This window comes from Opisthocomus hoazin, chromosome 1, assembly GCF_030867145.1.
Source record: "Opisthocomus hoazin isolate bOpiHoa1 chromosome 1, bOpiHoa1.hap1, whole genome shotgun sequence".
NCBI classification, from domain to species: Eukaryota; Metazoa; Chordata; class Aves; order Opisthocomiformes; family Opisthocomidae; genus Opisthocomus; species Opisthocomus hoazin.
The window spans coordinates 100,626,726-100,647,475 of record NC_134414.1 but is presented as its reverse complement, the minus strand read 5'-3'; the positions used below and the strand labels follow the sequence as shown (position 1 = coordinate 100,647,475).

At 39.1% G+C, this 20,750-nt stretch overlaps 1 protein-coding gene across 1 annotated transcript in view; it reads left to right on the top strand.

The window, feature by feature from the left end:
• Positions 1 to 221: 221 nt before the first annotated feature.
• Positions 222 to 20,750, top strand: part of MED14 (mediator complex subunit 14) — a 37,248-nt gene continuing 16,719 nt past the window's right edge. The window contains exons 1-16 of the mRNA XM_075430735.1: positions 222 to 403; positions 2,290 to 2,316; positions 7,051 to 7,156; positions 7,814 to 7,987; positions 8,753 to 8,882; positions 10,544 to 10,672; positions 11,042 to 11,149; positions 12,008 to 12,140; positions 12,690 to 12,840; positions 15,355 to 15,466; positions 16,110 to 16,235; positions 17,111 to 17,189; positions 18,728 to 18,887; positions 19,286 to 19,480; positions 20,066 to 20,200; positions 20,637 to 20,713. Of these exons, the coding sequence (XP_075286850.1) occupies positions 222 to 403; positions 2,290 to 2,316; positions 7,051 to 7,156; positions 7,814 to 7,987; positions 8,753 to 8,882; positions 10,544 to 10,672; positions 11,042 to 11,149; positions 12,008 to 12,140; positions 12,690 to 12,840; positions 15,355 to 15,466; positions 16,110 to 16,235; positions 17,111 to 17,189; positions 18,728 to 18,887; positions 19,286 to 19,480; positions 20,066 to 20,200; positions 20,637 to 20,713 (2,024 nt within the window). The remainder of the gene's footprint in view (positions 404 to 2,289; positions 2,317 to 7,050; positions 7,157 to 7,813; positions 7,988 to 8,752; positions 8,883 to 10,543; positions 10,673 to 11,041; positions 11,150 to 12,007; positions 12,141 to 12,689; positions 12,841 to 15,354; positions 15,467 to 16,109; positions 16,236 to 17,110; positions 17,190 to 18,727; positions 18,888 to 19,285; positions 19,481 to 20,065; positions 20,201 to 20,636; positions 20,714 to 20,750) is intronic.

The window sequence follows — 20,750 nt, the reverse complement described above, 5'->3', positions numbered from 1 at the left end:
CAGCTGTTCGCTTCCGGTTCCGTGCCCCCAACATGGCGGCGGCCCCTGCGCCAAGCGGGCTTTGAGCGCTGCGGAGCCCCCTCGGTGCCGCCGCCCGTCCCCGTCTGCGCCCTCCACGCGGGGTGCAGTCGGGCCGGGTGCCGGTGCCGCCGGGAGCGCCGGCCGCCCCGGGCTGCCGAGCGGTTCCTGCCCGGGGTTGAGGCGCTGTTGCCGCCGCCGCCATGGCGCCGGTGCAGCTGGAGAGCAACCAGCTGGTGCCGGCCGGCGGGGGCCCCGCGTCAGCCCCGGCCCCGCCGGCCCCCGGGGCCGTGACAGCCGCCGCCAGCCCCGGCTACCGGCTCAGCACCCTCATCGACTTCCTCCTGCACCGGACCTACGCCGAGCTCACTGTGCTGGCCGACCTGTGAGTGCTCCGCGCCCCCCCCCGGCCCGCTCCCGCTCCCCGCCCCTGCCTGCCCGGCTGCCGGGGCCGCGGTGCCGCCTCCCGGCGTCCTGGGAGGATGAGGAGGCCCCGACGGGGGTCCGTCCCGGACCCCGGCCGGGGCTGGGGAGGGGAGAGGTGTTTGCTCCTTCCCCTTCTCCCACCCCGGGGTCCCGGTTTGTCCCTGCGTTGGGCTGTGTTCGCGGGCCTGGTGAAAGCTGCGGGGTGATCTGTCGTAAGGAGAGAAAATGGTTGTGAGGAGCGCAGAGCAGCTGAACGCAGGCTGGCTGGTCAAAAGCTTAACTTCACCCCATAGTTACTGTCAAAAAACCCAGCTGTAGTGTTTGTATTGATACCAAAATACACAAAACTGAAACGTGTGAAACATATTTTCAGATGCTGCAACTCTTTGAGTTACTTGTGTACTTTTTCGAATACAGTCTTGATTATTCTGGGGAAATAAAGAAGTTATTTACACTTGTATTATGATCTGCAATGCTGATGATGTTGTGTTTTGAAGTGGCAAAACACAGAAATGCTTTTCGGCCAAGAAAAACTTTCCTGAAAGCACCTGCATTCTGAATAAACCCATTTCCCTTTTACGTTGTTTAACCTTAGAGGTTCTTGTGGGGAACCTGTATGTTTTAAGGAACGACATACGGAACAAATAGAAAAAAATAGGTATAATTCTTGTAAAATACCATATCTGGTAAGTATGCAAACAGAGTTTTGCTTGACTTGGGGTTAGAAGTGTTCGAACTCTGGAAAGGATGAGGAGTTTCAGAATTTTAGTTTGCTTTGGAAGAACTTGCAAAATATCAGTCTTTCCTCTATGCTTATGGTATGTTTAGACAGTAATTGATACTGTATGCGCTCTTGTAGGAGCATGTGCCTGTGATGTCGTTTATGCTTATTTTAAGGTGTAGAACAGGTCCTTTTGACTTAAGTACATAATTAAGGTACAAAATAAAATGGGTGGAGTGAACAACATATGGGAAATGCTTTGGGCAGTTTGGTTCACCAAGTAGTTTATAAGCTGTGCGATGTCCCCTCCAAAAGTAGAGTGAGCTAGATTTTTACACTGTATTTCCCCATAGAGTATGGATTTGGCTAGTAGAAAGCCCAGCTGGAAAGCGTTCTCCACCTTCCCTCCAACAAAACAATTTCTTACTTTCTTAACCAGCTCCAGCTTAGTCCTAGCATATAAAAATAACTTATTAAATGAGATGCCCATCACACTTGTAGAACACTACAGAAATACAGTTCTCTCTCTGCAGTAGTATCTGTTACACAGGTCGTTGATAAAGTTTTGGAGTTTGGCATTTCTCCACTTTTAGATGGATTGCAAGGGGAAGACAAACTCATTTCAGGCAAGTCAGGAAACAGCCAATTTTAAGACCTGCTGCAGATGTTGTAGAATTGCTGCTATGAATTAATTAACTCTAGTTGTGGATGCTTGGGGAGAGTCATCAATTAGTACTACTGCCTGTGCTTTCTATGTGGCTCACTAGGTTAGCAGAAATATTGGGATTTCATCACCATTTATCATGTTTTTAAAATAATTTGACCAGTTCCAGCTTGCCTGGTACAGAGTAGTGGCAGGTGGGCTGTGGTGCTATTATATATATACCTGGTTTTATTCCCCCCCTTAACGAGGTTGCTCGCTAGAGCTGTCAAGCTACTTCTTTTATCAAACATGTAATTTCATTGTATGTGCGAAACATTTACAATGGTAGAAATTTGAAATGCTCTTTATAGTTCTATAGAAGTTCTTCTTGTGCTTAGTTGAAGGTTACTAACAAAATTTCTAGCAGTCTGAAATGTAATAGAACAATATATAATACACATTTCTTTTTTTTTTAATATAGGTTACCAAGAAAGACTGATATGGAAAGGTGAGTTACAATAAGAAAATCTGTAATGCATGTTATAATATAGAACTTTGCTTAGGATGTTAAGATTAGTATAGAACTGTTTAAACATTTTTTTCTCCTAATTTTATGCAGTGAAATAAGCCGTGTCTGTCTTGCTGTCGCTACACAGTTTCAAGTTTTTTCTTAGCATCAAAGGCAACGTTAGTTTTTGTTGGATTCTGGATTTGTTGTTGTTTGGGCTTTTTTTGTTGCTGTTGCACTGTTCAGTAATGTAGTGTAGCTGTTATAGTAGGTGAACTCTGTTAAGGGCGTTTTTCTCTTCATGAATCTTGAAGCAATGAAGTGACAGTGAAGTTGATGTGAAAGGGAGTTGGAGAACCTAAGTAGATTCTAGTTAGTGTGATAAAGAAACTTTGTTTAGAAGAAGCAGTTCAATAATGACAACAAGGTAAAAACCTCTTTTCTCCTTTTTTCCATGTTGCCTAATCTTTCTTATCATGAATACTGTTTTCTGCCACTGTTCTGTGTGTTTTTGAAGTGTGGAGATTATTAGACAACAAATATAAGAGACCAGAACACGCCTTCACCCACCCACCCCCAAGATGAAAGAACATGATTTACTTGTTTGTTTCTTCAAATAAATTGTATGGAAATTGTCAGAAAATTGTTTCCTTTATTTGTGTCAACATGCTAATTGACCTAGTTTTCTTTGAAGACATGTAGCAGCTATCATATTCCTAAGAATGTTAATAAGTAATTCTGTGTACCAGGATGATCATTAATTCAGTTATCTCAGATCTTCCAAAATTCCAATAACGTGTTGTGGAATTCATCCCCTATTGCTTGTGCATAGTATTTTATGAAGAGAAACATTCTGGGGTTTGGGTGGGGTTTTCTTTGTGGGTTTTTTTTTTTTTAAATTATCACTCTATTTGCTGAGGAAATTACATTCATCTTAGGTCCAGAGCTCCCTCATACTGTTGGAGGGACTTCTCCCATCAAGATGTTTGGCATTTCTTGGTAGAGCTGTAATCTGCTTTGTGGGGCACACAGGTCTGGGGCAACAACTGAAGTCCTAAAGGATTACAGATAAAAGAAAATAAGACGGCCTTCAATGATTACAAAGAATGTCCTGCAATTGAAATTATCTTGGACTTAAATGTTCACATCCTTGTAAGGTTTGAGTTACAATTCTTCTTGGTGAAGTGGCTTTCCAGCTCTTGGAGGAAATCTGTAAGGAATATAGTTTAATTATGCAGATTATTCTGTTTTTTCTAATTTTGAGAGCTGTAATGGCAACAGCGGTTGGGCTTCAAGCTCTGTTTCTTGAGGCTGGGTGCTGATATGGAATACGTACTTTGCTGAAGATGTGATGGTATCATCCTCTAATAAAGTTCACATAAAATACAAGTTCATTACTACAGTGCCTAGCTAAAAGATGTCATGATAAGAAAAACTGATAGGAATTTGTGTCTTGTAGTATAATAAGGCTTTTCTTTGAAAAGGCTAATTTATTAGTTATCAGTGATAAGAATAGATAACTTTTGCAACAAGAAAGAAGTGGCTGGGTTAAAAAACGTAGTACTGTGGTGTAAAACTTAATAGTGCTGCGTTCTGGGGCAGATCCAGGGGCTTGCGTTCTGATAACGGAGACCTTTTGTTGCTCAATATGCTTTATCTTTTCCTTTTTATCCTCCAATAAAGGAAAAATTTTACCTAAATACAGTAATGGCTGTATAAGATTTAACTGGAATTTTGATTATAATGACTTTTCAAGGCCCTGTCTTCTGTTGTGGGGAAATTGGAGGTAAAACCTTACATCTGCATTCCTGAATGAACAGTTCCTGCTGAGAAGTATTTCAAAGAGAATTATTGTTAAAATACTTCCAAGAACTACGTAAGCGTACTGTTTTCCTAAAACCAAGGAGTTTTATACTGGTTTTGCAGTAGTTAGTGAACAAGACTGTTACTTCTCAAACTTCCAGCAAACACTCTATCATCTACAGAAGATTTAAAAAAAAGCATTCAGAACTGTTGTAAAAACATGTTATTCCTGACCTCGACAAGAGTGCAATTGCACACCTATTTTTTGTGAAGTGTTGACTTCCATTCTTTTCTAAAGACAAAATGACTGTTATTTCATTCCTTTCATAGACACAGGTAATAATTTTGGTTGGAATAGTACTTTGGAGATACCTATTCCAACCCTCTGCTTGAAGTAAAAGACAGTTTCAAAGTTGGTTCAGGTTGCTCAGGGTCGTATCCAGTTGAGTTCTAAATATCTTCAAGGCTGGAAATCCTGCAGTCTTTCTGGGCAACCTGCTTCAGTCCCTGACCTCCTCACTGTGTGCTTCATTGTTTTCCTGATGTCTACTTATTTTTTCACTGGTTCACTGTATGTCAGTTGTCCCTCAGCCTTTTGCACTTTTGAGAAGAGTCTGGTTCTGTCTTCTCGATAACACCTCTTTAGATATTTGAAGATGGTGGTAGGATCTCATTGTAGCCTTCTCTTCTTAAGCAGAAGCAAGCACAGCTTCCTCAGCCCCCTCCTTGTATGTGACGTGTTCCAGCCCCTAAACCGCTTCTGTATGGAAGTATCTTTCTTGGACATAGTGCTTCAGATGTAGCCTCACAAATGCTGGCTCAAGGTGAATAATCACTTTCCTTGACCTGGGCTGCAGTGGTGCTAGTACAGCCTGTCATTGTTGCAAGGGCACATTGCTGATGCCTGTTCACCTGTCCACCAGGACCCCCAGGTCCACTTCTGCAGAGCTGGTGCCCAGCTGCTGCATAGCACCCAGCCCGTGCTGTTACAGGAGATTGATTGGTTCCGGATGCAGGACTTTGCAAGAGGTTTTGATGAACTTCATGAGGTTCCTGTCAACCAGTTCCTCCTGCCAGTGAAGGTCCCTCTGTTTGCTCCCACCAGTTTGGCATCACCTGCAGACTTCCAAAGAGTGCATTCCTTCATGTCATGCAGGTTGGGTTCTTAGTAGAGAAGTAGATGGGTGTGAATTCCGTTGTCATTCAGGGATGATGGTGGTGGTTCTGGAAGCAACATTCTGTCAAGTAGAAGTAACCAGTCTTGTGTACTTCGTACACGTAGTATTAATGGAAGAGTTGCTGGAATACTGTGTTGTAGTTTTATAAATAATTTTCATTATTAAATTACTGTGCTTTTTTCTTTTTTGTTTTTTGATGGGGTGGGATTGTCTACCTTTGATTTCCAGTCACCGAACATCAGTTCAAATTTTTCTTGCTATTGTGCTGGTTTCACCACAGAAGTTTAATTGACACAACTGCTAGAATTTTACAACTTCTGTATGGAGCTTGTCTGAGAGATTACTGGCTTGCTAAAGTCTCACTGTAGACATCTTTCAAATCCCATGAAGTTTTTCTGACTCTTTCAAAATTCTCAACAACTTATTTTCATAGTGTGGTTACTATTAGAGCTTGTCCACCATGTGAAATCTTAGTATCAGGCTGAATGCCATGCTAAAACATATGCTCTAGAACACAGAGAAGTCATTGGCTTAATGCCCAAGTTCGTGGATGAGGTTTGTAGGATGCAGTGCAAGAAACTGAACCAGATGGTATTAGTTGTGCTTCTGGCCTAAACGTTCATCTGCTACAAGCGGATTATGCTTTATGTTCTGCAAAAAAGAGTTAACCTCATTACACCAACACTTTCGGCAAAAACAGGCTCTATTTGTATTATGAGTATGTGTTTTACAGATTAGGATCAGAATGAGGTGCGATTTCTCTTTGGTACAGGCTGGTATCTGTTGTACTGATTGATGTTCTTTTTGTCCAAATGCTTTGTTACTTGAGAAAACGGTATCAGGAAAACATCTTGGATTTGGTATGGTGCAATCAGTGAACTGAATGTGTGGAAAGGGAGGAAAACATCTGTAAACGGTAGATGAAACAATATTTCAGAGCATATGGTATTACAGATCTACGTTGTAGGTTGCCGTGTCTTGTCTCGTGCATCTACGATGTAGATCACTAATGAAGGGGGAAAATCAGGGTTTCTTTTTTGTGATAAATAACTCTTAAGACATGCAGACGTACACTGCCTCATATTGACTATCTCATATGAAGCACAGTGGGGGGAATGTTGACTGTCGGTAGTTTCTCCTTATCCCAATTTCTTTGCAAGGCAAGAATGGAGAGGAAAGTGAAAGGGTGGGGGCTTTTTGTGGTCTTCCTCACCACCACACCATTTTCTGGCAAAGTGGTAGCATCATGTAACATGGTATAAAGATGTATTAAAATTACTAGAGTGATATTTTGTTTAGTATCTGATTAATTTATTTTTTTGAGTGAAAGTCAGTGTAATGTTACTGCCAGGTCCTGTAACCCTTAGGTATGTTATCTTGTCTTCTTTAAATTTAATCATAAACCCAGGGAGAATCCTGTAAAAGGTATAAAAATAATTCAATTGAATTCACTATGGAATTGTTTCTCTTAAAATCAATGATCAGTTCATGTAAGTATGCTTTTTTGTTTCCCCAGATGGTGTTGGTTGGTTGGAATCCATGTATGTTGTTAGCATTTAGGTATTCAGAACAGTGAGCTTCCTCCCTCTGCGCATGCCCCCCCCATCTTCTAATCAAAGAAGCCGTATATTAGTGATGCCTCCATTAACGCAATTAGAAGCTATCATTACAGCTTTTTTTGTTAGCACAGAGTTAACTTGCAGCTTTATTATATATCTGAGCGCTGGCTTAATGTACATTTGTTTTTTTCCAGAAAAATAGAAATAGTGCAGTTTGCAAGTCGCACTCGTCAACTGTTTGTTCGTTTGTTAGCCTTAGTCAAATGGGCTAATAATGCTGGAAAAGTGGAAAAATGTGCGGTAAGTTAGCAACAGAGTTTGATATGAAATAATCTCGTAAGTGATGTGGGATTTTGGTACACCCTAACTTCTTACTATAAAAGTTTAAAAAAACCCAAATGCATATTAAATTATAACCAATTTCTTCCTATTTAGAAATTGTATAAGCTTGTCTCTTAACAGTTCATGTTCCTAAAAACTCATCAATGGCAAAAAATGAAAGGCTTGTCTGCATGTAGTTTCAAGAGTGCTTTGGGGGTAGATGATAGGGCAGGGAAGATGATGATCTTGGTGTGTTAGTTCTTATTGTCACTTTCATCCTGCTCTTGGTTAAATAAGAAGAAAGTCCAAAATGTTGCAAAAAACAAGCCCGGAGTGATTCCAAACAAGTATGATTGCATTCCAATAGCAATCATCAGATAAAGAGCTGTAAGGCTTTACAGATTCTCTACAGTGTCAGAAATGGAGTGCAGATTTAAAGTGTCCTTGCATATGAATGTAAGAAATGGCCAGAATATTCATTATTTCTTTGTTTTGTAGAGGTGGTTACTTGAATTGGAAGTGACAGATAAAATCATCTCAGTCACATGCGCTAGATGAACTGAATATCTAAAGGGGCATGGATTTGTGTGTTTTCTGGACACATACCTTCCCCCCCTCCCCCCTTGTCCTCTACAGATGATATCAAGTTTTTTAGATCAACAAGCCATTCTGTTTGTGGACACCGCTGATCGTCTGGCATCGCTAGCTAGAGATGCTTTGGTTCATGCTCGCCTACCTAGTTTTGCTATCCCGTATGCTATTGATGTTCTGACAACTGGATCATACCCACGTCTGCCTACCTGCATTAGGGTAAATAATGCTAGCATATGTCTGGGGTGGAGGAAAAACTCACCTGTACAGTATCAAATGCATGTTAATGAAACTAATTGTCTGTGTACAAATGAAACTGTAGTTCAATACAGGCCTAGTGCCAAGTCTCTGGTGGCAGTTTCTCATGCATAGCATTTCAGATTTCAACAAGTTACGCTTTCCCAGTAAAACATTCTCTCCATTTAAACTATTTCTGCTCTAGGATGAGTATAGTAGCAACTCTTCTTTCTTAGTCCTTCAAGTATTTGGACATGCTAAGCCACCATCCTAGAAAAATGAAGTGTGAAAAGGAGATACTGACATCTGTTGTTAAAGGTTTTGCCTGTATTTGGAAACGTACTGAAATACTTAACAGCTCTGTAGTGCTGCTGCCTTTTCTTGCTGTGAAAATGCAGAATAACAGGATTTTATGAAGTAAGATAAAGAGTAGTACCTGTGACTTAGATCTCTAGCTACAGATAAGGATTGGCTTTCAAATCTAAGTATCTAAAACCAGTTTAGCCTGATGTAAGGCCCTGAATTTGTTTAATGGATCAAAGCTGAGCAATTTTCTTCAGTGGTCAGTCTCAGGTAAAATGTAATCAACTAGAAAGCAAATCTGAATGTAACACGTAAAACTGCTTGTGTGTAATAGCGTGTGGTATTTATGTTTTCAGACTTCTAGTCTGGTTAGTTTTCACCATTTCTACTGTCAATATTGTACATGTTTGAGATATATAGACTTTTTTGTGTTTATTTTAACAGGATAAAATAATCCCTCCTGACCCGATAACAAAGAGTGAGAAGCAAACCACACTTCATCAGCTAAACCAGATTCTTCGACATCGACTAGTGACTACAGATCTCCCTCCACAGCTGGCAAATCTTACAGTTGGTAAGAACTGGAATTACTTTTTGAAGAATGTTATTGCAGACTGATTTAAAATTGTTGCTTTAGTGCTAAAGCAAAGCTAAAAGATAGCTTAAATGAGACCATTATGCATGCTTCATTTATTAAGACTGGGTCCCTGTCTCTGTATGACATCAAAATATGTTTTTCTGCTTTTGAAAAATGAGGGCGCTGATAATATTGCTGAAATGTTACTTACTTTGAAGATGAAATCCTGTGCAGGTAATGGCAAAAGATTGTACACGTCTTGCTCTTACAGCAAATGTATTATAAAAGAGTCTTGGGCCTAACAATAGAACTGCTTTATCTTAATTTTAAAATGCAATTTAATTAAACTGTTAGGTCTTTCTGTAGAAACTCTTTGAACTTCAGCTTAAATAAGTGACTCAAATGTTGCTTTTTTAATCTGTTTTGATGTGGACCTTCATGCATAGAATTTGTTCAAATTTATGCGTGCCTCTTGTCTCTTAATCTGTTTTCAGATCTCTGTTTTCATTTAGCCCAAATAGTGGTAGACATTAAGATGACCTTTTTTTATGGGAAGAATGGCTATAAACTGGACTATGTTATTGCAGAATCACAGAGAATAGGGCTGGAGTGGACCTAGTCCGTGCTTTTAACTAAGACATGGTTAACCATGTGTAAAACAGACCTAGATCGAGCAAGTTTCTGAAAAATCACTTGCAATATCAGTATTAGAGCTGTTTTTGTCTAACGGAAGTGTGAATGGATGTATGTCTGAACTCTTCAGATTTTTCAGTTAACTAAACATTGCAATGACTTTTAGTTTCCGATTTGGATTTGGTCTGTTTTAAGAGCATGTCTGGGATGCTTTTGAAAATGAAACTTCGTGAGTTAAAATGGTTAAAATTTCTGTAGCAGTATTTCTATATGTTTATAATTGTAAAGGTATATGGCATATTTTGTTAAGTGGTTGAGAAGAAAGTTGACCTGCAGGTTATAGTAAGGACTGGGACTAAACTGTGTGCTCTGCCACTCATTCTCTTTATGCTCTCTTGCTTGCATAGTTTTGACAGTCTTGCTTCCCAGTTCTTGAAACTGATAGCAGTGCTCACAAAGGTGTGAAAATATATATGTCAATTAGATAAATAGTGTACATAATCTTTACTTGTATGCATATATATAAATTATGTAAAAGATTATCTTCCTCACATGAAATGGAGTTATAATATTTTAGTATTAAATGAATGGTTTGCAGTGAGATGTGTTTCCAGGGCTTGATTTCAGCTCGGCCTGAGATCATGTTCTGAACCTCTTTTGAATATTGCTTAATATATTAATTGTTGATATAGCAAAGAATTGGAAAAATTAAGCCAGATATTTTGTTTGTGTGACTTGTCAGGCTGATAGCTCAGTGTTACTCTGTATTACAGTAGCACAAGTGTTAACAGGTTATTGTAGCTAAAGTACTGCTGTTCAGGACTTGGTATGTCTGTCCATGCTGCTTATTGACACTGGTTCTGTTGAAGAAGCGACTGTGAAGTCTTCAGAGTTGCATAGAAACGTATGCAACAGAGCAGAAACCATAGGGAAGTAATCCACTGTGAGTGCCAGGAGCTATCACACTGTTATTTTGAGGCATCTTAGGAGACCGAGTGAAATAAAACACTTTTTTTCTTCCTTAGCCAATGGCCGTGTGAAGTTCCGAGTTGAGGGTGAGTTTGAGGCCACCTTGACAGTGATGGGTGATGATCCTGACATCCCCTGGCGCCTTCTTAAACTGGAAATTTTGGTTGAAGACAAGGAAACTGGTGGTAAACAAAAAAAAAAAATCAAACCTTTACACTTTCTTTTTAACATGATATGCATCTCTGATGCTGTGTAAGTCTTGTTTATACTGGGTCTTTTGCATATCACAGTTTAAGATAGTGAAGCTGTATATACTTGTCCTGGTTTCACCTTGCTTTGTTTTTAATACCTTAATAATAGTAGACTGTGACAGTGTAGTAGACTGAAATTCCCAGAGTAAACCAAGGATTTTGTTATTTTGTTAGAAATTCTGGTATGGAAATTGCTCAGTACAGTTGTATGTTTGGGTTTTTTTTTAATTTATTAATTTATTAAATTCTTTTAAATACCTAGTTTCCTGATGTCTAATGTGAATTATTTTTAATTCCTGAAAGATGGTCGAGCCTTGGTTCACAGCATGCAGATCAACTTCATCCATCAGTTGGTCCAGTCACGGCTGTTTGCTGATGAAAAGCCACTTCAGGACATGTACAGCTGTCTGCGTATCCTTCTGAAAGTTGCTTCTGAATAAGCTGTTTAATGTAGCCTTGCTCTTCCTAGTAGCTGGAGGTCAAGAAAGATGGATTGCCTGTTAAGCTAGAGGGAAATGTGTGGATGTGGAGTAAAAATGATGGCCTTGGAAGCAGTTATTCTCAGGTGCCAGCATGTAAAATTTGATTTGCTTAATCATCAAAGGTAAAGGTGAGGTACTCAAAGACAGCAGGTTGTGTAGTAAGTCAGTACAGCAGCCGCTGGCTGCATGTGCTAATTTCAGAGATAGAATACAGTGCTGACTTGGAAGGTATGGGAGCTGATAGTTCTTGCTACCAAGAACTGCAGTAACGTGCTGATGGTGTGTTGACTGTATTGCACCTGTGAATAACAAAATGAGATACAGCATGTGCAGGAAATTGTGCAGTGATTTTTCTACATGCAAGGGGCAAGTTGTTTGACGATGTGAAACTGTTTTCAGTGAAACAGTTTCTGCAGAAACAAACAGAATCATGTTATATTAGGGTGACCATGGGAGATAGAGTTAGTGGTAAGTATAGGGTAAATTGAATTTAGTTGTTAATAATCTTCTTTTCCTTCAAAGATGATTGGAGTTAAAAATCTATAAATCAAAGCTATTGTGACACTCTTGTCTAACACCCTGCCCTAGATAAGAGTTTAAAAAAAAGCGAAAAAATCTTTGAGAAATATTTGATGCTATTTACGTGTCTTTATCACTGGATTAGTACATTAGTGTGTTTTCAGACAGCATCTTGTCTGACTTCTGTGAGAGATGGATTTATGTAGTGTACAGAAACGGATTTATGTAGTGTACAGACTTTTTGTATTTTCTTAACTCAGTTCATTAGACTCCTTCTGCTTAGCACTTCAGTTGGAAGTCTTGCATTCACAAACACTAATGCTGATTCGAGAGCGCTGGGGTGACCTTGTGCAAGTGGAGCGATATCATGCAGGGAAATGTCTCTCACTTTCGGTTTGGAAGTAAGTTAATTTTAAAAGGGCTGTTAACAAACAATAAATGAAATAATAGGACGGTTTTAATTTACTAAGCTTGAGCCAGAATTTTCAAGTTGTACTTTCTTTTTGATGTGAGATTCCAAAATTTTTGTGAGATTCCAAAATTTTTGTAATTAAGTACCTAAATATGTTGCTTGACTTGCAAATGTACAGGAGAACAATGGATACAGTTATAAATCAGCTCATGTTTATGCAGATATCTAAATAAGTTAATTAGTTCTTTGTCAGTCTTTTACTATATTTGTTGCTTGACTTGCACTAGACAAAATTTGAGAAAGCAATCCAAATGCCTTTCTGGTTGTGTTGAAGTTGCAGCCATCTAAAACTTCTGTATGTAATTATAGTTTACCAACAGTTCTGCATTAAAATGTAAACTGAAACAAATGCTTTTTTCAGTTCAGCTGGCATAATCTTATTTTTTTAACCAGAACTCTCAGAATCAAGGATTAGCTACCGAAAAGCATATTTTCTGCTATTCCAGTTACATGGTTTAAATATTCTCTTTATTTTAAGTCAACAGGTGCTTGGCAGGAAAACAGGGACTGCCTCTGTTCATAAGGTCACTATTAAGATTGATGAGACTGACGTCTCAAAACCATTACAAATATCTCATGAGCCTCCACTGCCAGCCTGTGATTCCAAATTGATGGAAAGAGCCATGAAGGTAAACCTTTGCTTTGCAGTACGCATCTAGTTTTATAAATCAAAAACTTAAAAATGCTTTTTGTTTCCCTTAGATTCTGTTAAAAGAATTGTTTCTGAGATTTCTAGTCAGCAGTTACTCTAGGTTGTGTTGTGTTTATTTTGGGACCTAAAATTGTTACAAGTTATTGGCCTTGGCTTCATCTTTGAAATTATACCTACTTCATAGTGCATTATATACCACTTATGAGACAGAATGCTGAAGCTGAGGGGAAACAGCAAAGTTTCAGTTATGGTTAGTGTTTGGCTTGAAATGCTTGAGAGAGCCATTTCTTCCCTTTCTTGTCTTTGAGATGCTCTGTAACCTTCCTCTGAAAATCAGCTTCCCAAATGTCGCTGGAGTTGGCTACCCAGCAGTGCTGTTCACTTTAGAAAATCTTACATTATGATTTGGAAATCTGGTGAAAAAAAGCTAATGTGGTTTGCTTGTTGCAAGCGTTGGGTGAAGCTTGGTTTTACATTATCACTAACCAGATTACGTCATGTGGCCTACTTGAATGTGCCTTTGTCTTGTTCAGATTCCTGTATGTTAAAGGTGGGATTGTTGAAATGATCCAAAATGAGTAACTGCAGCCAATTTCCTACTTGGATAATGCTTCACTGGTCAATTCTAGATCGTGGTTAATGATATTTAGGAGAAACTGCGTTCTAGGTTTTATAGTAAGTCTTCTGTAAGTTCCTCAGCAAGTCTGGCTGTGATATATCAGGATGTTTGTTTGTCGTTATTTCTTAGTGCTTGGGGTTTTTTAAGAGAGTTAATAAGCTGGAGTGAATGGTGTAGTTTGCAGACTTTCAGTACAGTTTTTCCACAGTGAAGAACTCACCAGCTCAGATGCAGAATCTGTCTTACAGAACTTTCTGCTGATGGTAGCCTTCACCCACTGTACATTGCATTTGAGCGTCTTGGCTCATATATTGTTTACCAAGTCTGACGTACAAGTCTCTATATGGTGAATGTCAAGAACTTCATACTAGGCTGCAGAGGAATGTCAGAAACTTGGTGGAGCATAGCGGCCTTCTGTTCTAGAGTAGAAATTCTGCTGTTAGTATAGTAAATATGTACGAAGTTTACTCAGTTAATAGCCTAAATTAGCATATTTAGGCTACTAACTATACAGTTGGCTTAGTGAAGATGCGGTATTTATGCCTAAATGCAGGAAAATGTGCTTTATCTAGAACCATCTGCTGAAGTTCCACTGGAGCCAACGCAATCTAAGCTCACTGAATCAAGTCTACAGACAGTAGATTAAGATACGAGGCCACTGTAAATTAGAGATTTATCAAAGTTAGCGCTGAATCCCTTTATAACTACTTTCTCTGAGCTTAAAGAATTTATCAGCTATGGTATATACACTACTATTCTAGTGTTTGAATAATGATCTCGGCTGTAGTGACGTAGATAACACTGTCTTTCTGTTTACGATACTATATAAAACAGTAGCACAAACATGTTTGTCTAAGCAGGTTATACATTAACCTACTGAAAACTGAATGTAGCTATAGAACCTGTAACCACTTGTTTGTAAGGAAGATTTAACTCGTATCAGCTGCTGAGTTGAAGTGTTCTTGTGTATGGATAAACATTTAATTTTTAAGGCCTTGTCTTGGAAAGCTAATCTTTAGGGGAAGGTTGTTCTGGTATATATGAAGGCACGTGCTGAAATTCTGTATAATTCTCTTCTGGCATAAACCTCTTCTGCATTTATTTCTTCTGCCAGAACAAAATTTGAGTTGAAACAGTTTTCAAACCAATGTGAGGTTAACTAGGAAAAGGTTTTGCAGTAATCTGTAGCTTTGCTTATGTGAAATATGTAAATAGTATGACTGTAAAGTGAATGGAATGCTTTAATTTAGGTTGCACGAGTAAGCTACAATGAATATAAGTGGTGGCATAAGCTTTAGCACTGGCAGTGCAACAGCCTCTAGATACTCCTGGGTTCAACAGGGTTGCTCATATTCGGTGTCTGCCACTGCATCTTCACTGCGTTGTTACCCTATTAGCAGGACTAAAACTAATGTGTTGTATTTCATGCTACAGCTATGTATGTGTTTCTGTAGAAGCAACCGTATTCTGAGTGTTCTATGGGGATTTGTGGGGGTTTTTTTGTCCTTAGCTTAAGCTAGTTATAAATGGATGCGTGCTAAGCTGGAAAATACTCCAGCCTTGATCCAGAACAAGGAGGTCTGGACAGGGAGTGGTAACAGCATAGTTTGTGAAACTTCTTTTCTTCTACATTTTGTTTTAGTCCTCTCTCAAACACCCTCACATTGCCTGCTGCACAGGCAGAATCTTATGTTAGTTTGTTGTATTTTATAGTGATCCAAATACTCCAGTTAATAGTTCATTTGGTTCACCACAGCTCTAAGCAACTTCTTTCTGCAGTGATTGTTCTGTAAGTGGCTTTGTTCCAGTGTGCTAATCCATGAAGTCTACACATTAAGTTTGAACTCACTCAAGTACACTCCTTTTTTACAGATTGACCACCTATCAATAGAAAAACTCCTAATAGACAGTGTCCATGCAAGATCTCATCAAAAACTCCAGGAGCTGAAAGCCATTCTTAAGAGCTACAATGTTAATGACAATTGTATGTGTTTTCTACTGAAGTTTGTTTCAAGTTAATTTCCGTTTGTGCCTAGGAATGGTTTCCTTTTTTCTTGGTGTTTCTTGTTTTCTGTAATTTAAATAAAAAATAAGAAAAAATAAAGGGAGATGTGTTCAGAATTAACAAGACTTAGCTTAAATTATTCTACATTGATGATTGTAAAATACTCATACCTCTAAATGCAGTATAATGGATGAAGCTGGTAGAGCGTTATAGTCTAGGCTGAAGGGTTATAAGTTGTCCACTGTAAAACTTGTACATCTTCAGAATGGAAAGCAAATCCTTCACTGTCTTGAGCTAGCTTTGGATGAGACTTTGCTTAAATTGTTGTTGAAACTATTGGGATGTAAACTGAGCTTATAATAGTGAAGCAGTGAGTTAAAGCATATTTGAGGATTAATAATCTCTTTCAAATTTGATCTGTCTTTTCTTGTTTGTTTGCTAAGAGCACTGTTTTCACAGAGAAATTCTTCTATTCAGTTCCCTCTTTATGTTAAGAGTGTAATAATGTGCAAGTGAAGATTGCTTCTATAAAAACGTAGAGGTTTTGTGACTATAATGGGCTGAGTTTTAGTATGATGAGCTTGAATTTTGTGTCAAATTATTAACATCAGTTTCTGTTCAGCATTCATTGAGACGGCTCTTCCAACTCTTGTAATTCCGATTTTGGAACCATGTGGTCGATCAGAGTGCCTGCATGTGTTTGTTGATCTCCACTCGGGAATGTTTCAGCTGATGCTGTATGGTGTTGGTAAGTAGGTACACAACCAGGCTGTATTTAATACCTTGCAAGAATCCTTCATTATGAGTTCATTTTGTGTGAACAGTTCTGTCAGATCTGTGAAGTTCTGCAAGTAAATAAGGGTAATGCAAATGAACACGGCACTTGGGTCATCATGTAGGTATTTGAGTTTTAGGAAGGGAAAAGTGGATCTTTGTGCTTAAGAGTCACAGTTCAGTTAGGTATATTTCAAGAGAACAGCAGACTAAATGTTGTTACACATCAGTGCGTATTCTTTATGACTCATTATTCCTGGGTTGTGCTGTTAATGGATGTGGTCATTTCATATGGACCTGATTGAGAATTGTATTATGTGACCTTATACATCTTGAGTTGCTGTTCAAGTCTTTGCTTCAGGTTTCAGATTACTTAAGAAGGAAAGTGAGTTCTTTTAGTTGATTTGCCTAATAGCATACTGCTGTGGTGTTGCAAGCATTATGGATCGTTTGTTGTGTATCTTAATGTCTCCCTTCACAATGAGCCACCTGGAGAAGACAAGGGGTAACAATTACAAGTTGCACCAGGAGAGATTTTGTCTCAGTATCAGAAAGACATTTTTTACAATGAAAACAATCAGTCAGTGCAACAACCCCCCCAGGGATGTGGTGGAGTCCACATCACTGGAGATTTTCAAGATGCAATTGGATAGGATGTTAGATAATCTCATCTAGCTCCCTTTCCCATGAAAGGCTGGATCAGATGAGCTTTCGAAGTCCCTTCCAACCTGGATTGTTCTATGATTAATTAATTGTTTGTTAAATTAGGTGAGACACTTTCATTAAAAGGTCAAAATTTTGTTTGAAGAGCAGATATTAAGACCATTCCCTCATCTAATGTTCTTGCAGATCAACTGACGCTCGATGATGTAGAGAAGTCTGTTAATGATGATATGAAGCGTATCATTCCTTGGCTCCAGCAGCTCAAGTAAGTGACTCGAATGATTCACTTAGTTTGTATAGGATGAATCACCATATTTGTATTTTGGATGATCACACTTGTGTGGCTTTGTGTTTTACCACGGTAGGGGATATACTTTCTTGCTGTTCTAAGCAAGCTGGAGTATTTGCTGTCTTCTCTAAATGGGTGGAGGAAATTCTGCTTTTGCTTGGGGTTGATTCCATCGTCCTCCTTTAGTCTGTCCACTTACGTGTAGCCTCGTGCATTGCTATGTACACACTCTGCGTGACGTCTTTTCACTTTAAGTTGGTAGCAGACCACTTGCTTCCCGAGGATCTCATCTTGTGTGCCTGTTCATCCTTTATTCCACTGTGTTTCTACAGCTGAACTCAGTTTGTTTCTCTTCTCACAATACAAAGGAAAAACCAGAAAGTGGCCTAGGATGATTTTAATAATATCTGTTTATATTCTAACACTTCAGCCCTTGCTGGTTTACACCTTTAATCTTCCTTCCATAAAGCCCTAAGATTTAAGCACAAGGTACATTTGGCGTCCATAAGAGATTGTAGAAAACAATACAAATACAGTTTGGATCTGCATGAAAACGAAGTTCCACCTGCTCTGTCGTTCTGGAAATTCCCAGTACTCTGAGCTAATTGCAGGCTGAAACCTCTATTTGAGGAGTTTTGCTTCTAAAAGAAGCATGATGACGCACGAAGCACTGGCACCCCGGAGAAACTAATCAACCTCCCTTTGTTATAAATAATGTAGTCGAGGTAATTGCTTGGGTAGTGCTGCAGTTTTTGAGGAAGCTAGGCAGTCCCACGAAATGCCTTTTAGGACAGCTATATCTAACATGTGTCTACAAGAATAAACGTGATGTGTCGTGATGGAGAGATGCTGAGCACCTACACTTTCCGTTGCTGTTTTCAGTAGAAGTTTGACTGAAAAATCAACCCACGCATTTCTGAGCCCCATTCAAGCCTAGCTTGGCTTTCTGGCCTTGCCACTATAGCCAGAATCCATTTGAGTAGGACAAAGTTTAATTCCAAAGTTCGGAATAAATTTGATGTCCTACATGTGGTGAATAAGTTTGTTTATAACATAATCCAGAGTGATGTTCAACTTTGATAACTTTTTTTACTGTACTGCCTACCAGCATATGGGAGCACAGATTTTCTTTTCTATACCAAAAAATAATTGAACATTCCAAATTGTAAAATAACTGTAATTTGCATGGTTTTTAATTTGTTCCTTCTTTTTTATATTGTATTTTTATGTAGTGTATAAAAAATTACGTATGTGTTCCATCAGAGAATAATTTCAGGGCTTTTCTTCTTAAATTAACAGCTGTCTGTTACTCAAGATGAAGACAGCATGTGAAGATAGTAGTACAAAATTATAAACTCATGCAATTTTCTGTGTGGTTTTCTATATATAACTTGTGCAGCAATGATAGATGTCTTAGAATGACTGACTTAATTTGACACTAATGCTCTAAAGAGTAGTATACTAGAATAATGTAAAACAGTCTCAAGGTACTAATACCTTTATTTCAATGCAAGGTTCTGGCTGGGACAACAGCGTTGCAAACAGTCTATAAAACATCTGCCTACAGTGAGCAGTGAAACTCTTCAACTAGCTAATTACGCTAGCCATCCAGTGGGAAACCTTTCCAAACACAAACTGTTTATCAAACTCACTCGCCTTCCACAGTACTACATTGTAAGTAACTGAAAAATGCTTCTATCTTTTGCTCCCAGTCATGGATATACCAGAGAGTTTTTCTGCTGTACTGCTAACTCTAATATTAGGAACCAAGTGGTTGATGCAATCCTCGACTCTCCACTCTTCCTGCTTTCTCTAATTCAGTGGGTTTGTTAAGCAGCCAGGCTTATAGAGAGGAGGAGACATAAAGGTTAATTACTCAGCAACCTTCCCGTTCTGTTTATGCTTCCTGAAAGTTTAGTCTTCCTTCTCTTCTTGGATCCCTTTCCTAGCCACAGTGTTAATTATCTTGAATTAGACTAATGCCTTTTCTTTGAGGGGGAGAGGGTAGGAACTGGTGTAGACATATTCTTAGCTTGAGGGTCTTCTCACTTTGTTGTTTTGTTTAAATACAGGTTGTAGAGATGTATGATGTTCCTGGCAACCCCACAGAACTAGAGTACAAGTACCATTTTCTCTCTGTGAGCTATGCTGAAGGAGATGACAGCCCTGCTACTGCACTTTTACTACAGCAGTTCAAACCAAACATTGAAGAGTTGGTACTAGACACAAAAAGTGCGAAACAAATGAAAAGTGGTGTCAAGCGCAAGGTACATGCTTCAAAAGCCATCGCACTGGTTATAGAGTGTGAAAGCGAAACACACGTTCTGAGCATCAATTCCAGCTTGAGTAGTGTTGTTTCAAACATTTGTGTGGCTGATATCTTACTTGCATTGCGGCTTGGTTCTCTGGACTGCTTCCCTAGGGAGATGCAAGGGAACTATTTTGCAACAGTTGTCTTTTAATTCATGCCAGGCCTTCTCAGTTGTTCCAAAGAGCCAAAGCAGAGCACTGTGCTGAGGTAGCTGGAGTACGCAGAGCACTGGTATCTGCGTGATATGCTTTGTGCCATGTAGATGTAGTCTTTGAAAGACTTGCAGGGGCTGATAAGAGTTACGTCTTGGGGTCAGGCTGACATGGCTTAGTGATGTGTAAATACTGTTTCAAGGAAGGAAGTGATTATAAAATTACTTTAACTGAATTGCTTCAGTTCTGAGGTGGACCAGATCTTTTCAGGAGTTTTGTGCTCAGGGCATGATGCTTTTAAAACTTGGATGAATGAGATTATTCTCTGACATATTTTCAAAGTGTTTACTCCAAATGTGCAAGTACATTTGTCTTTATTTTAATTCTAGTTGTCTGGTGATCCATATTCCATAGAACCCAAGAAACCAAAACGGTCTGGAGAAATGTGTGCCTTCAATAAAGTGCTAGCTCATATTGTAGCCATGTGTGATACAAATATGCCATTTATAGGGCTTCGTATGGAGGTATGTATTAAAAAATGTTTTGTTTCCTTCCTCCCCTCTACTACTCCTGATTCTCTTGTCTAGATGCAACTATTTGGCAAACTCGTGGTCAGGTGTTTGTTTTGGTGTTCTCCCACCAGCTGAGCTTGGGTGACTGATGTTCTACACAGGGTTGTTCTAGTGTTGTTAGAGCTGGTTCTCTACTACTAAGAACTACTAAGCTGAAAGCTTGAAAAGTTGAGGGAAAAGGGAAAATGAGAGGATGAAAGACACACTTGTGGGAGGGCATGGGAGACAACTTTATACTGGATTTGCACAGACTGTTTTTTGGCTTTCCAGTGCTTGAGGATGTGAAGCATCTGTCACCCTTAGGGAGGAAAAAAAAAATCCTTGAAAAAGTTACAGTTATTTTGCTTGACTTTTTACTTGGGATAACATTTTTCTTGTTCATTCCTAGTTATCTAATATGGATGTTCCTCACCAAGGAGTACAAGTAGAAGGAGATGGCTTCAGCCATGCAATACGTTTATTAAAGTAAGAGGATTTGCTCCTGTGTTTCATTTTATTACTG